The 16,984-nt window shown below is 36.8% G+C and overlaps 1 protein-coding gene across 1 annotated transcript in view; it reads left to right on the forward strand.

Annotated features, from left to right (window-relative positions):
* The window catches only part of BRWD3 (bromodomain and WD repeat domain containing 3), a 170,256-nt gene that overhangs the window by 62,002 nt on the left and 91,270 nt on the right, over positions 1-16,984 (forward strand). Inside the window, exons 7-11 of the mRNA XM_008155335.3 lie at positions 2,810-2,970; positions 4,736-4,957; positions 14,152-14,252; positions 14,765-14,835; positions 16,180-16,280. Coding sequence (XP_008153557.2) covers positions 2,810-2,970; positions 4,736-4,957; positions 14,152-14,252; positions 14,765-14,835; positions 16,180-16,280 — 656 coding nt within the window. The remainder of the gene's footprint in view (positions 1-2,809; positions 2,971-4,735; positions 4,958-14,151; positions 14,253-14,764; positions 14,836-16,179; positions 16,281-16,984) is intronic.

Genomic DNA, 16,984 nt, shown 5'->3' on the forward strand with positions numbered 1-16,984 from the left:
TCTCTTCTCGTCCATTCAACCCCCATCAAGGTATGCCAGTCTGTTCCATGCCTCCATACTTTAGGTCTTATTTTATTTCATTGACTTAGATTATTATTTGTATTTCCTATATTGTGACTTATTTGTTAATTTCCTTAACCCTCTAATCTATTAGAGCTTGATGGTGTTCTTATGGGTGGTTAGTTTTAGGTGTTTTAAAAAATTAAGACTTTGTCATATTTGTTGTAAATGTTTTCAATTTTTTTTCTTTTAAAGTAGTTATTAGTTTTCTCTGTAAAGGAGTCTTAAAAAGTGAAATCTATTTTTTCTCTTTATTTTTTTCCCATTATCATTTATCCCCTGTAGACTCTTCTAAGTGTAATAAGCTAGTTAGAGAAAGACAACTAATATGATTTCACACATATGTGGAATTTTATGAATAAACTGAAATCTAATTTTTGTATACTATAAAGATATATAAAAATTTTAGTAACTTTCTGAATTAACAGTTTGGGCCTGAGGTATTAGCTCTTTTGGGGTGCAGTATATTTTGTTCATATTATTGTGTTCCTTTGGCTATTTAGAAACTCAGTATTTGTTGGATGAATGACTGCATTTCTGATAGGTATTTATCTCTCCTCTCTTTCACTGGTTTTCTTTCTATCTCTGGACCTCTTCTCAAAGTTTTTTTTTTTTAATTTATTTTTTCTTTATGTTGAAGTTGTTTTTATTTTTATGCTTCAAGCAGTGGTTTTCAACCAGAGACAGTTTCCTCTCCTCCCTAGGAGTCATTTGTCGGTGTCTGGAGATATATTTGCTTTGTCACAACTTGGTGGTGGTGGGGTGTTACTAGCAACTAGTTGGGTAAAGGCCAGCGATGCTGCTGAACACTCTAAAATATAGAGATAGTCTTCGATCATGAAAAATCATACGCTCAAGGTATCAGTAGTTCTGAGGTTGAGAAACCCTGCTTTAAAGTAACATGTCTTTTCCTCTATCTACTTGCAAAGTATGTATAGAAAAAAGCAAAGCAGAAGTAATTAATGCTTGGTTGTTTCAAGGAACTCCAAGCAGTAAGGAATGTTTATTTGATTAAAGAAGGAAGTTTACCGGAGTCCCAAAGTTATGGTTCATGCCCTTCCCAATGTAGAATTGTGGAAATTTTTAGAGCTTGGGAGCTGTCAAAAAGCAATTCTTTAGAGCTGCCAGAAAGAAAATCTCTTACCTGTTACTAATGCTTATGGATTTTCTACCATTATTTATTCAGCATCTCTTAGTGTTACATAAATACTCAGTTCTCTATTTCTTATTATATACATGCAAAGTTTTGTTTATTTTGCTATTCATCATTCATTTTTTTTTGTCATTTCGTCAGTTTAAAATGGCCAATGGAACTACCTTTCCCTGAAAAAAGACTTCTTTGCTCTTAAGATTGAGACATTGAAAGGTTTCATGTTTTTTATTGTGGCATGGTTCTGATTATACTAATCCTGCTACAACTCAATTCTTGCCTTTTGTCTTGCTTTAACATAAAGCTATTATCATTTGTCCTATATTATTTATACACTATGGCAAAATGTCACCTTGCTTCAAGGTGGCTTTGAGCTTATAGGGATCTTATATTTTGATTAAAATATAATGTGTGGGATTTTAAATATTTTCAGTCTATAATGGAAGACTTGACGAATCAGAGCAAGTGAGTGCTTGTAAATCCTTATATGGGGATCAAGACATTTGAGGGAAGTGAAAAAAATACAGGCAGTATTTGAAAGAGAATTGTGCAGACCTGTGTTTCATTCTGGCTCCTTTTAAATAAAATTAACTACAAGGCAAAAACCAAATAAACAAACAAAATGGAGACAAGATCTAAGATGAGCTCATAGGAGAGGAAGCCTCAAAGTTCATTGGTAACTAGAGAGAGACCCTACAGTTTCAGAAACCAAAAAGACAAGAACCTATAAACAAGCCTAGAAAGAATTGTTACTGAGAACCTATGTGGTGTCATGGCTTCCTTTATCTTTTTACTATATAAATCCTCTTATATTACTGTTGAATTTTTAGGGACAGCTATAGATGGGGTGGAAGGGTGTGAGGATAGGAAAAATTATATAATTTTAAGATGTATTATATTTAACAAAAAAATATTTTTATTCTAAAACTAGAGGCCTGGTGCATGAAATCCGTGCATGGAGAGGGGCTCACTCAGCCTGGCCTGCACCCTCTCGCAATCTGGTACCGCTGGCTTCTAACTGCTCACCTGCCTGCCTGCCTGATCACCCCTAACCACTCTGCCTACCTGCCTCATCACCCCTAACTGCTCAACCTGCCTGCTTGATTGCCCCTAACCGCCTCTGTCTGTCTGGATCATCACCCCTAACCACCTCTGTCTCGGCCCCCACCGCTGTGGCTTTGTCTAGAATGATGTCCGGAAGGTTGTTTGGCTATCCTGTCTAATTAGCATACTACGCCTTTATTATTATAGATTCCTTCATTTTATAGTAAGATTTACGTATATATTTAAAGTAACAGTCTCCTTGACTATTGTGTACCAGGAAAGGCAAAATGGGAATGTACTTGAGAAACCATGTAAGGCAAACAAAAAGTCAGACTTCTGGGATTTAAAAGAATGAGTGTTCTGAATGCTTTGCAGTAGTGAACTTGAGTTCATAAAATCATGAAATGTATAATTAAATTTAGACTTCTCACAGGGTAGAATTGCTGTGGTATGTGTACACTGTTTTATCTCATCTTAATATTAATGATTTAACTTCCTGAAGTAGGTTTCACTTTTAGGTTTTAAGAAGTGAATCTTTTATTTTATGTTTTCCAGTGAATATCACCTCTGCTAGGCAATTAACAGGATGCAGTCGCTTCAGCCATATTTTCCCTTCATCTGCTTACCAGCACATTAAGATGCATAAGAGAATTCTGGGGCACTTGTCATCTGTCTACTGTGTAGCATTTGACCGAAGTGGGAGAAGAATTTTTACAGTGAGTTTAAAATTTGTAATACTGTACCATATTAGAGATTAACAACAATTGAAGCTAGGCTCATGGCATTGAATTACAATTTTTTGCAGTTTATTCTTTTTAGATACATGAATGTAAGGAAAGATGAATGGAAATTTGAAAATCTTTTTCTCATTCTATATAAGTAAATGAATGTGAACTATAACGTCCTCTATCTCTCAGAAGGCCTTATAGTCTAGAGGTGGTTAATTTATATGAAACAAGTTTTATCTACTCAATTTCATTTACATTTTAGCAAATATTTATTAGTATGCATTTTCCATTTGTCACTTAGTGTAACTGTTGCCATTTCTGCTTAATTAATGATTACATCATCCTTATGGTTGAGTAGTTGAACTATATACTACACAGTTAGTAATGAAGATTACAGTTATTGTGCATATCTTTCTTTGATTTTAGTATTGGTTATATTTAAAGTTGGTTTTTCATTAACTAGAGTATACCGTGTGATTTTGAGCACAACATTGTAGCACACTAATATTTCCAAGAAAAGGCTTATTAGCCTCATTACTTTAGTACTAACTTAACACAAAACTGTAGGTAATGGCTTAATTTTATTTATTTATTTTTTTGTTTTGTTAATTTTTACCTGAGGATATTCCCCCTCCCCCATTGATTTTTAGAGAGTGGAAGGGAGGGAGGATGGAGAGAGAAGCGGGGAGAGAGAAAAATATTAATTGGTTGCCTCCCGCACACACCCCAAAAGGGGTCAGGGATCCAACCTGCAACCCAGGTATGCACTCTTGACCGGGAATTGAAACCATCACCATTTGGTATGCAGGTGATGGTCTAACCACTGAGCCAGACCAGTGAGAGCTGGCCTAATTTTCTTTTTAAATTTCTCTGTGACAGCTAAGGAAGTGGTTTGTATTTTGAGAAGGTATAATTCCTTGGAGTTCATTACAAAGTCTTTCATGAATATTTGCATGACTCCAAATACATCATATAAGTATTTGTTTATTAATGATCACAATGAGGATGATGATTGCCATCTTGCTATGAATAGATAATTATTAAATAACGTATAATAATAAAAGCATAATATGCTAATTAGACTGGACGTTCTTCCGGACAAAGCCTGGGCTGCAAGGGAAGCCCGGGTCCCAGGTGCCTGCCAGCAGCCAGAGAGAAGCCTGGGTCCTGGGTGCCAGAGGGAAGCCAGTGCTGGCAGCCAGGGGAAGGAAGGCCAACGCTTGCATGAATTTCATGCATCGGGCCTCTATTTTCCATAATGGGGTAGAATTACTTTTTACTATTTTTAAAGCTCTTTAGAAATTTGCAGTAGGAAGTTAAAAATATTTTCACCAGAGATTATCAAGAAAAATCCTCATGTTTACTGAGAAATGCATGTAGACTTTGGGTTAAATTTTTAAGTATTTGTAGAATAAATATTCAAGCAATTAAGAAAAAAAAAAGGCTGTCAGGCCTAAGGAAAGAAAGAATGGCATAGATACTTAATCCTAAAATTTTTTTGAGTTGTCAGGGATTGATAGTAGTTTTGAGGAGCTCTCACAAATACCATTGTCAGTTTGGACAATGCTTTGTCAGTGCTATCATTTGAACATCATTTATATTTGCTACTGGATCCATATTACCTGGAGAGAAGAGACTAAAATGTAAGGCTTAGAAGTGACTTAATAAAATCTTCCCTTTGTTTCTCTGGCTTTTTGGGGAAGGGGAAATATCTGCTTCATTGTAAATCTTCTGTCCCTTCTTGTCACCATAGGGTTCAGATGACTGTTTGGTGAAAATTTGGGCAACAGATGATGGACGCCTCCTTGCTACACTTCGAGGACACTCTGCTGAAATATCTGACATGGCTGTAAACTATGAAAACACTCTTATTGCTGCAGGCAGCTGTGATAAGGTTGTAAGAGTGTGGTGTCTTCGAACTTGTGCACCAGTAGCAGTCCTTCAGGGGCATTCAGCTTCTATTACTTCCATACAGGTGAGAAAATGAAAAGATGACCTCTAACATATGTAATAAGGATGAGCATTCTTTTGTTTTTGTTATATTGTGTTGATAATATTATAAAGAATGGCCCACAGAAAAATGTTGACCTCTTAAGGGCTTTGTTCCTACCCTGTAGACATGTATTTTTTAAAGTTCTTGTTTCATATAAATCCATTTCCTTTAGAAATCAGTAAAAAGGGAACTGAAAAGGTTTTTTAAATATAGTGTGAGGCATCTTATTTGCCTCGCTCATATTTATAAAGAAGGGAGAAGCTTGTAAATGCTTTGAGGAGTAATACTAATAATACCTGTTAGTCAGGATATAAACAGGTTCTAACTTGAATATTGGCACACTTTGTGTTAACATTTAACCCAAGATGCTTTTCAGTCAGATTTAGAAAGAGAAGTTTCATGTTAGAAAAAATTTTATTCTTAGTTTCAGCTTGATATTTCACATACAGTACATTGGCTTCTTTTAAATACTTGATCATATAATGTTTTTACCAGATGTTAGTAGTGGAAGTTCTGAATACCCCCTAAAGAACTTTGATTTAATCAAACTAAGCTGAACTTTTGTCCTATTTGTGTTAAGAGCAAAATAGAGCACTCCTTCTGAAAAGGTCTTTTATTCTTTGGTCAAGGAGATCACTTTTGTGGATGAGATAATTACTCCGATTTACTTATTACTTATTCTTTAGTTGCTAATTAGTATGCCGGTCATTTTATGTGTGTTATTTAAATAATGTATTATCTATTTATGAGGAGCTAGCAATGATTGGGTTCAATGTAGCATATTGAATTTGAAAAACTTCTATGTCAAATTTTTGATCAGTTGGGAATTATTTCATGGATTTTGTTTTGAGAGATTTTCAGGTACTTTTGTTCCCACCATTCTATCTGACAGTATTATTTCTGGAATTTGGAGGTACTCTTCTATAACATAAAAAATGACTTTATTTATACTGAAAAAATGTTTATGATACTGCTTGATTCCTTCATAATTTCATTTGCTAGTTTCTATCTCATTTTGTTTACATGTGGGAGTTCCCTAGAGATCCATGGGACCTCTTCTCTATCACATTTTTTTCCTTTTTGATTGCATCAAATTTCATGGCTATGAATTTCATCTTTAGGCTGATGACTCTCAAATTTGTATTTCCATCTTGGGATCTATCATTTAGCTCCATACTTGTATATTCAACTACTCACTTATGAATGTCTCCTACACATCTCAAAGTCAACATATTTAAATTGAACTCCTGTCTTCCTTCCTTAGATCTGATCCTCACAAAGCTTTCCACATCTAAACAAATGGCAGTTTAATCCTTCCAATTACTCAGAGTAGTCATCCCAGACCTTTTCTTTATCTTATATCCCATGTCTAACTTGTTAGCAAATTATGTTGGCTCTACCCTCGGAATGTGTCTAGAATCTGAGAAATTCTCATGACCTCCATCATGCTACCCTATTTCAATGATCTCTGATGAGATTGAAATAGACTTCTAACTGATCTTCTTACTTCTTCTCTTCCCTCTCTCTTACCCCAATCTAGCCTCTGTATAACAGACTAAGTGATTTTAAAATGGAAGTTAAATCATGTAACTGCTACTCAGAACCTTCAATAGTTTCCAGACTCAGAGTTAAAGCCAAAGAAAGTCTGTTTTTAAAATCATTTTTCAATTATAGTTTATATACAATATTATATTAGTTTTAGGTATACCCTCCAGTGATTAGACATTATATAACTCACCAAGTTATGCCAATATATGTCATACTCACCTGACACCATACATAGTTATTAAAATATTATTGACTATATTCCTTATGCTGTACTTTACATCCCCTTGACTATTCTGTAATACCAATTTATTCTGCTTAATCCCTTCACCTTTTTCACCCATCCCTTCAACCCCCTCCCATCTGGAAACTGTCAAAATGTTCTCTGTATCAATGAGTCTCTTTCTGTTCCGCTTGTTTATTTTGTTTTTTAGATGCAATTATCCTATATAATAAAACCCTAATATGCAAACAGACCGAACTGCAGAACGACCGATCGCTATGACACGCACTGACCACCAGGGGCAGATGCTCAATGCAGGAGCTGCCCCCGAGAGGGAGGCGACCGGTGGTGGCGATTGGGAGGCAGGGCTGGCCAGCACCAGGCAGCACCAGGCCACCAGCCAAGATGGGTGCCAGTGGGGGCCCCCCAATCACCCTGCCTGCCAGCCGCCCTGCAGAGGGAGGTGAACAGTGTGTGTGTGGGGGGCAGACAGTGGGTGGCGCCAGACCGCCAGCCAAGGCGGGTGCCAACAGGGGCCCCCTGATCACCCCGCCTGCCGGTTGCCCCCACAGATTGGCCCTGATCGCTGGCCAGGCCTAGGGACCCTTCCCTATATATTGGGAACAATCTCTTAGATTTAAAAATTAAAACCTGGCAACGCTACTCTAACACTGAAAAAAACAGGATGATGCAGTGATGACATGCATGGACTCTGGCTTGCACATTTTGTGGTCAGCCCTGATTCTGACACTAACAACTGTGTGACAAAGCCAATTACTTAACTTCTCTCTGCTTCAGTTTTTCACCCATAGGATGGGGAAAATGATACTACTGCCTCAGAAGGATCATGTTATGTACTACTTTTTATAATCAGGGCAAAAAAATGTAGCTGCCCATACAACCACAAGGTGCCTTTCACCTGTATGAAAAGTATGGCTACTGGTGCATGCAACATCCCACATTGTGAGAGTGATGTCCAACTGCCAGTTTAGGCCTGACATCCCCCAAGGGGTCCCAGATTATGAGAGAATGCAGGCTGAATTTCATGCACTGGGCCTCTAGTAGATAGATATGTATTTACTGCCATTTTATTGTTCATATTTTTTAAATGCTTTTAAAAAAAACCCTCACCTGAGGATATTTATTCCATTGCTTTTTAGAGAGAGTGAAAAGGAGGGGGGGGAGGACACAGAGAGAGAAACATCAATGTGAGAGAGACACATCAATTGGTTTCCTCCTGTATACACCCCAACTGGGGCCAGGGATCAAGCCTGAAACCGAGGTACATGCCCTTGTCTGGAACCTGGGACCCTTTAGTCTGAGGGCCAATATTCTTATCCACCGAGCCAAACTGGCTAGGGCTATTATTGGCTAGGGCTGTTGTTCATCTTTTTGATCTTTTTATTTTCCTCTTAAACAAAGACCCTTTAACATTTCATGTAATACTTGTTTGGTAGTGATGAGCTTCTTTAGCTATTTCTTACCTGGGGAGCTCTTAATATGTCCTTCAATTCTAAAATGATAGCTTTGTTGAGTAGAATAATTTGGTTGTAGGTCTTTGCTTTTCACTGCTTTGAATATCTCTTACCAATCTTTTCTTGTGCTGTGTCTAAGATTCTCTCCCTGTCTATAAACTTTTGCATTTTAATTATGATGTGTCTTGGTGTGGGCCTTTTTGGGTTTATCTTGTTTGGGACTCTCTGAGCTTCCTGGACTTGTATGTCTATTTGCTTCAATAGGTTAGGGAAGTTTTCTGTCATTATTCTTTCAAATAGGTTTTCATTTCATTGCTTTCTTTCTTCTTCAGGAAGCCTCATAATGTGAATGTTGGTATGCCTGAGGTTGTACCAGAGGCTCCTTATACTATCCTCATTTTTTAAAATTCATTTTTCTTTAATTTATTTTTAAATGGCCTCTGACAGAATCATTGATCGGCTGCCTCCTGCACGCCCCTATTGGGGATCAAGCCAGCAACCTGGGCATGTGCTCTGATGGGGAATCAAACTGTGACCTGGTTCATAGGTTGATGCTCAACCATTGAGCCATGCCAGCTGGGCTAATTGCATTTTTTTCTGCTCTGATTGTTTTTTGCTTTCTTATATTCCAAATTGCCAATTTGATCCTTAGCTTCATCTTCTCTACTGTTGATTCCCTGTCAATTTTTCTTCATTACAATTAGTTTATCCTTTATTTCTGGCTGGTTCTTTTTTATGGTTTCCATGCCCTATTTTTATGCTGTTGAAATTCTCATTAAGTTCATCCACTCTTCTACTAAGTTCATTGAGCATCCTTAAACCAGTGTTTTGAACTCTGCATCTAGTAGATTGCTTGTCTTGTTCTTTTTCCAGAGTTTTGTTCTGTTCTTTTATTTGGGACATGTTTCTTTACCTCCTCATTTTGGCAGCCTTCCTGTGTTTGTTTCCATATATTAGGTAGAGCTGCTATGTCTCCCCAGCTTGGTAAAGGGGCTTTATATAGTAGGTCTTATAGGATATAGTGGCACAGCCTCCCCATTCACCTGAGCTGGGCACTCCAGGTACAACTCCCCCCACCACCCTTGCTGTGTGGGCTGTGTATACCCTCCTGTTGTAGTTGAGCCTTGATTGCTGTTGGCATGTCAATTGGAGGGATCTACCATGAGGGCGATTGGCTACAAGGGCTGGCCACAACCAACTTGAAGGATAAATTGTCCAGGGTCCCACCCCATGGAGTAGGACTTATATCAGGAGTGTTCTCGTGCCCACTAAGTCTGCTTCTTGAGGTTGTCTCTTATGGAGGAGGTCGGGTGGTGCTTCGACGTGCTCTGAAACTGTCTATCTTGGTACACTGGCTCTCGGGATCCTGGCAGGTACAGGCCGAGGTCAGCTGCCAACTTTGCTCTATTCAGAGCTTCTCAACATGAGCTATAGATGGCTGCTACTGTGCTGGGCTTGTTGGTACCCAGGTGAGGCCAATCTGCGAACTAAGGCTGGCTTTTGCTTGTGGAGGGTCTGGGGTTATATAGGGAGAGGTATGGGGCATGCCAAGGCCAAATGCTACTTGTTTGAGAGAATTTTGGAAAGTCTGAATCTTGAACCAAGACAGTCCATTCTTATAAAAAACTGGAAACATCTTGGGTGGGCCCACAAGTTAGGTGGGGCGGGATATCAGGGAATCACCAGGGTGGAACAAATAGTGATAGCCAGGTTGATGGAGACTCAGAAATGGTGCCCATCTGCAGGCTCTGTGGGGGGCTCAGAAAAGGAACAATGGCCTCTGCCAGCACTTCTGTCTGGGAGAAAAATGCCAGGGAGAAAGCTGTCCCCCTTCCGTAGCTCTGGTCCTGATGCCAGACATTTTAGTTCCTCCTTGTATGTCCCTGGTGCCTTTTCAAGCTGCTGCTTGTGCCCCCAGCAGCCTTCCATTGCATTCAGCCACAATCCTTATGGTTTTATTGTTTGTTTTAACTTATTTTTTTATTTTCATTGAATTAATGGGTTGTTATACTATATAATAAAGAGCTAATATGCTAATTAGACAGAAGTGACCGTCCGGACGACCTTCTGGATGACCTTCCAGACAAAGCCAGGGCTTGCAAGGGCTGGCTGGGGCTGTGAGGGCTGAGTCCCTTGCACAAATTTCGTGCATTGGGCCTCTAGTTGGTTAATTAAATTACAGGTTTCAGGTATACAAGTCTATAATACATCATCTGTATATTGTATTGTGCGTTCACCACCCTAAGTCCAGTTCCTTTTCATCACCATTTATCCCCCCTTTACCCTCTTCTACCTCCCCCACTCCCCTTTCCCTCTGGTAAGCACAGTACTGTTGTCTTTGTCTATGTACAGTGATGGCGAACCTATGACACGTGTGTCAGCACTGACACACGTAGCCATTTCTGATGACACGCGGCTGCTGAGGCGGCCGCATGCCAAGGATGAACCATTTGCGAAATAATGTTTTTTCCTCAAAGTGACACACTACCTGAGTTATGCTCAGTTTTTTGGTGAAGTTTGACACACCAAGCTCAAAAGGTTGCCCATCACTGGTCTATGAGTTAATTTTTCAGCTAGAAGTTATGGGGATTTCTCTCCCTGGCAATGGAACTCTGAACTGGAGTACCTGGTGTGTGGCTGGAATCCCTCCTCAGGGAGACCTCTGCAGCCAAGACATCCCTCTTGATTTTTATCTGCCACATATGGTGTGGGACCATCCCTATCTTCATGTCTACCCCTCCTACCAGTTTAGATATGGCTTCTTCTTTATGTCTTTAGTTGTAGGACTTCCTTTCAGATAGATTTCTGGCAGTTCTGAATGATAGTTGTTCTGTAGTTTACTTGTAATTAATTTTGATGTGGTTGTGTGAGAATGCGAGTATCGCATTTAACTATGCCGCCATCTTGACCAGAAGAACAAAGCCAAAGTGTGTGTGTGTGTGTGTGTGTATGTGTGTGTGTGTGTGTGTGTGTGTATGATTGATTTCAGAGTAGGGGGGGGAGAGAGAGAGAGAGGGAGGGAGAAAAAGAGAGAGGAAGAGAGAGAGAGAGAAACATCAATGATGAGAGTGTATCACTGATCTCCTGCCTGCCTCCTACAGGCCCTCTACTGGGGATCAAGCCTGAAACCTGGGCATGTGCCCTGACCCGGAATCGAACCGAGACCTTCTGGTTCATAGGTTGATGTTCAATCACTTAGCCATGCCAGCTGGGCAAAGCCGAAGTCTTTATAGTGACCCACAACACCTTACTTACATTCTCAGCTCCTTGCTGTTTGACCTACTTCACCTCTTTCTGCTTGTTTCCTCTTCTCATTCTGCTTTATCTGCTACCCTCTCTGCTTTTTTTTTTTCCTCACCTGAGGATATTTTTCCATTGATTTTTAGAGAGAGTAGAAGAGGGAGAGAAAGACAGAGAAATATCGATGTGTTCATATTGATTTGGCTGCCCCCTGCACATGCCCGGACCAAGGCCTGTGCCAGAGAGGAGACTGCACCCAAGGTATGTACCCTTGACCGGAATCAAACCTGGGACCCTTTGTCCTTAGGCCGATGCTTTATCCACTGAGCCAAACCAGCTAGGGCTCCTCTCTGCTTTTTAGACTTCTCTAGCTACACTCCTGCCTTTGCTTTTACTCTTTCATGGCTCTGGAATAGTCTTGAATCAATATTCACATGGCTTGTTCCTTCAATATGTAAGCTCTTTGTGCAAATGTCACTTTGTCAGGGAGATCTTCTCTGACCACCTTACTACTCTGAAATTTTAAATTGTCATCCCCCCACCAACATTGTGTATCTCCCATAGTTTCATTTTTGTCCATACTAATGATCAACATTTAGCATGCATTCTATATGCTTTATTTATTCTTTTCTAATTGTCTCTATTAACATTATGCTGTATTATCTTTCCAGTTTCTTTTTCTAAAAAATTTAAATACCTAAAATGGTTGTTTCTAGGTGATGGGATTATAATTAGCTTTTATTCTGTTTTTCTATATTTCCTAAATTTTCATCTATTACTATGTATTTGTATTCAGAAACACACATATAAGTGTTTTATTTGTATAATCTCTAACATGATTTCTCATTTAAAAACAATCCAGTTAAGGTACATTGATGGGCTATATTACCCTTTGTGTTTGATGAAGCAGTTTAAATATAATGGGAATAATAAAGTTTTTAGTTTAAAAAAACTAAATAAAATTTAGTTTTAATCAAATTATACTAAAATTTGAAACTTAATAAAATTATACTATTTCATACTTAATTGTTTCTTTCCTATATATCAGAGATCAGCAAATTTATTGGCAGTTAATAAATATTTTAGGCTTTGCAGGGCATATTATCTCTGTTGCAACTAAACTGTTGTTGGGGTGCAAAAACAGCCATAGATACTGTAAGTTGATGTATTCCAATAAAACTTTATTTACAGAAATAGACATCAATTTTGATTTGGTGTGTGGGCTGTAATTTGTAGACTCCTGTTAAACACTATGGATTAAGCTTTGTAATAGAAGCTTCTCTATCTCGGAAGTGAAGATATAAACATGCTACTTCAGTATTGGTTTTGTTTACGGTGCATCAACTGTTAATGGATAATATTAATTGATAATTTTTATTTGGTTTAAACTCTAGTCATTTGAAGTTCTATGCTTCCAAAAAAGAAAATTAAAGAAATGATTTCTAATATATATAATGATCATTTTCTTTTTATTTGAATTCAGGATTTATTTAAACTCTATGCATCTTGATCCTTAGTCGTCATTTCAGTGAAAGGTGTATATCTCTGTTTGGGATTTTAAAAACTCACAGGCATTCTAGAGACTGTGGTTTGATTTATAACTTTTTTCCTGTGTTCCAGGCATCATGAAACCAGTGGCTCTTCTCTTTGTGATTTTTTTTTTGAGGACATGTAAAATACTGAGAATTAGAGCTTGAGAATTCTACATGATAAATGGTCCGCCTAGGGTAGAAGTCATACTTTAAATAGGCAACTTAAATATATTGTTTAATCTATTTTCCCCACAGTGATATGAACACAAATTTCATCTAGTTTACATTATCCATAAAAATAAATTGAAATGATTTAAATTTAAAAAGGACTAAATTGACATTGTACTTCATTGAAGTAAATGTTTAAACAAACTATTAAAACTCAAATACTTGGATGTTAGCTACCTAATCATTGATTATAGATTTACTTCTGATGCCCTATTCATATGGAACTAAAAGTTTCATAATTATTTCTCTATAAGCGTATATTTAGCAGATTTGTAATAGTTTAACTAGTAATGACTTTGAGTTATTTTTTCTCCAATGAAAGTATTGAAGTAGCCCTGACTGGGTGGCTCAGTTTGTTGGAGCATCATCCCATATACCATAAGGTTGCTGTTTCGATTCCTTGTCAGGGCACATACCAAGGTTGTAGTTTCAATTCCAGGTTGAGGAATGGGTGGGAGGCAACTGATCAGTGTTTCTCTCTCACATCAATGTTTCTCTCTCTCTCTCTCTTCCCCCAACACACACACCTTGTCTTTCTCTCTCCCACTCCTCCCTCTCCCTCTCCCTCCCCCTCTCTCCCTCTCTTTCCCCCTTCTCTAAAATCAGTTTAACAAAAAATATATCTTTGGGTGAGAATTTAAAAAAAGTATTGAAGTGATAAACTTAGTGATGTTGAATAATTTAAAAATAATTATTTTTAGATCTAAAATTATTTATCCTAAATTCAATGACTGATTTTTTCTTCAGTTTTTTTTTTTCATTTTTATAAGGTATTCATTCATGTATGATATTTAAATAATTTATTGAAACTGAAATTCTTGTGAAATTATTTAAAGTAACTTGTTAAAGTGGTTATAATTTTAGAACATACTGTGTTTAAAAGAAAGTTTGAACATGAAAGCTTTTTAATTGAATTAGAATTTGTTTTTTTAGTTTTGTCCATCAACTAAAGGCACAACTAGATACCTCACTTCTACTGGTGCTGATGGAACAATATGTTTCTGGCAATGGCATGTAAAAACAATGAAATTTAGGTAAGTTTACATTTGGGTTACAAATTTGGTAAAAAGTCAAGTGCTTTCATTTTTCTTTATTACCTTGAAAGATTCTTAGTAGTCCATGCATTTAAGTATATAAATATATGCATGCATGTGTGTGTATACACATTCATACTTACTTCAGGTGGATGTTAGAGATTTTAGAATAAAATTTTTATGAATTAAATGTTGAGGAGACTAATTTATACATAAAACTTTGGTAATGACTATTTCATTTCTTATTCTGGTAAGAAGAGTTTGAAATTGTAATGGTAATAGTAAGTAATATGGTAATATATTTGTAAAGCTATAATAGTAATACTGGAATCATAAAGTGTATTTATAAGGTTAAATGCATTTTTAACCTGAATGAGTAGACTAGTACTTATCGACTACTTCTATTTTGTGGTTTCAATAATATTAATGCTAAATCTGTCAGTATCCAATGTGCTAAGATTCTTGCACATTAAATGAACATGATGAAAAAAAAAATCTTTCTTTTCTCTTAGAGATCGCCCAGTTAAATTTACTGAGAGATCCAGACCTGGAGTTCAGATATCTTGTTCATCTTTCAGTTCTGGTATGAAAATTGAATGTTTTAAGTACCCAAAATATTAAATGATTCAGTTATGAAAGATATATTTTTCAATTTTGTTTAGAAAAAATGCATGAGTTTGAGTGTTAATATAATCACGCCAAAATATGAACCATATTTTTTAATAGGTGGACCCTTATGGACTCTTAACATGTGATACCTTTGGAGTTTTTTTTTTTCTTATTTGTAAGTGATATGTTTTTATATAATGCAGAACTTAGTTGGGAAAAACAAACCCTTTCTACCCCCAATTCCACACTAAAATCCTGCCCAGACTTTTCAGAAAACATATACTGTAGCTCCATATAAAAAACACTTTTACATCTATAGACAGTGCTTATCTACTGCCAAGAATTGTAAGCTAGTTAACCTTTTTCTCATTGTGATAAAATATAATGTAAAAATTACCAATTTAATAACCATTGTACAGTTCTATGGCATTAAGTATACTCACATTATATTGTATACATGACCACCATCATCTATCTCCAGAATTTTTTCATCATCTGAAAATTGTTTGAGTTTTTGCACTCGACACCACTGTGGCCACTATACTATAAAGAGAATTGTAGATACTATAGATTATTTAATGAATAATTTTATGTTTACGTTAAATATAAAAAATTCCTTGAGGCTGTGACCTTTTATGTTTATGATCCAAAGTCCTTTATTTAGTGTAAAGTTGGTGGATTTTAAAAAATATGTTCTGCCCTAGCTGGTTTGGTTCAGTGGATAGAGCATTGCCCTAGGGACTGAAAGAACGGTTCCTAGTTTGATTCTGGTCAAGTGCATATGCCCAGGTTTCGGGCTCTATCCCTACTAGGAGGCAACTGATCAATGATTCTCTCTCATTATTGATGTTTCTATCTCTCTCTCCCCCTATATTTAAAATATATATGTTCTTATTGATTTCAGAGAGAGGAAGGGAGAGGGAGAGAGAGATAGAAACATCAATGATCAGAATAATTGATAGGCTGCCTCCTGCACACCGTGTAGTGGGGTTTGAGCTTGCAACCCATGCATGTGCCATGAGCAGGAATCGAACCGTGACCTCCTGGTTCATAGGTCGATGCTCAACTGCTGAGCCACACCGGCTGGGCAAGTTGGTAGATTTTTTATTGGGTTAATAGTATAGTTGTATTTTAAATATTTCTCTGTTTTTTGAATTTTACTTATTTTTCTCTGAAACGTTACTATATCTGTAACCATTAGGAGATAACCTTATGTTTCTTGAAGCCATTTCATTAATGTAATTTAGCATATAACTAAGAAAGCAATCAGAGGGTTTTTTAAGTTCTTTGGTACAATGTTTGTTTTTTAATCTTCCAGGTGGTATGTTCATTACAACAGGTAGTACTGACCATGTGATCAGAATATATTATTTGGGTTCTGAGATTCCTGAGAAAATTGCTGAGTTAGAGTCACATACGGTAAGAAAACAATGAAAAACTATGTTGCTTTCTTTTTTAGCAACCCTAGAAAGTTGGTTTTATTTCTTTTCTGGTCTGTACTCTAATTTAATATAGATTGGTACTTAAATCTATATGGTAAGATGTCCCTTCAGTAATGAAGATCAATGTGAAAATTTGGATTTAGTATGGTTATAATATTTAATATAATTTCTATTTGACTATAAGAAAAAAGAAAAAATATATATTGCAGTGATAATTTATGAAAACCCTCATTTCACCTGTTGTATTTTATTAACTATAAGCTGTTTGTTACTTTAATGTCTACATACTTACTAAAAGACATTAAATATTACTTAGAAAAGAAAACACTTTTTAGTGATTTTAGCTTCTTGATTGTTTTCCAAATGCTAGAAGGAGGTAGTAAATGAATCGGGGTGAGGGGGAGAGAAGAAGAAAAATTATTTTTGCAGGGACCCAGCTCAGAAAAAAAGTTAGAAAACGTAAAACATTCCCTGTTGAAATTAGTGGTGGCTGTTAGTCATTGGAAAAAAAGATGTCTTTTCAAAACATCTAAGATTAATTATTGCAGCTGGTAGTGATAATCCAGAATCTGTTAGATAAATACTACAGTGAAGTCATGGAACAGTGTGAATCACAGATACCTCTGAACATAGAATAACAATTTAATAATTTTTAAAAATAAAAAATAATGAAATACAAAG

This window comes from Eptesicus fuscus, chromosome 1 (assembly GCF_027574615.1).
Source record: "Eptesicus fuscus isolate TK198812 chromosome 1, DD_ASM_mEF_20220401, whole genome shotgun sequence".
In the NCBI taxonomy this organism is placed as follows: domain Eukaryota; kingdom Metazoa; phylum Chordata; class Mammalia; order Chiroptera; family Vespertilionidae; genus Eptesicus; species Eptesicus fuscus.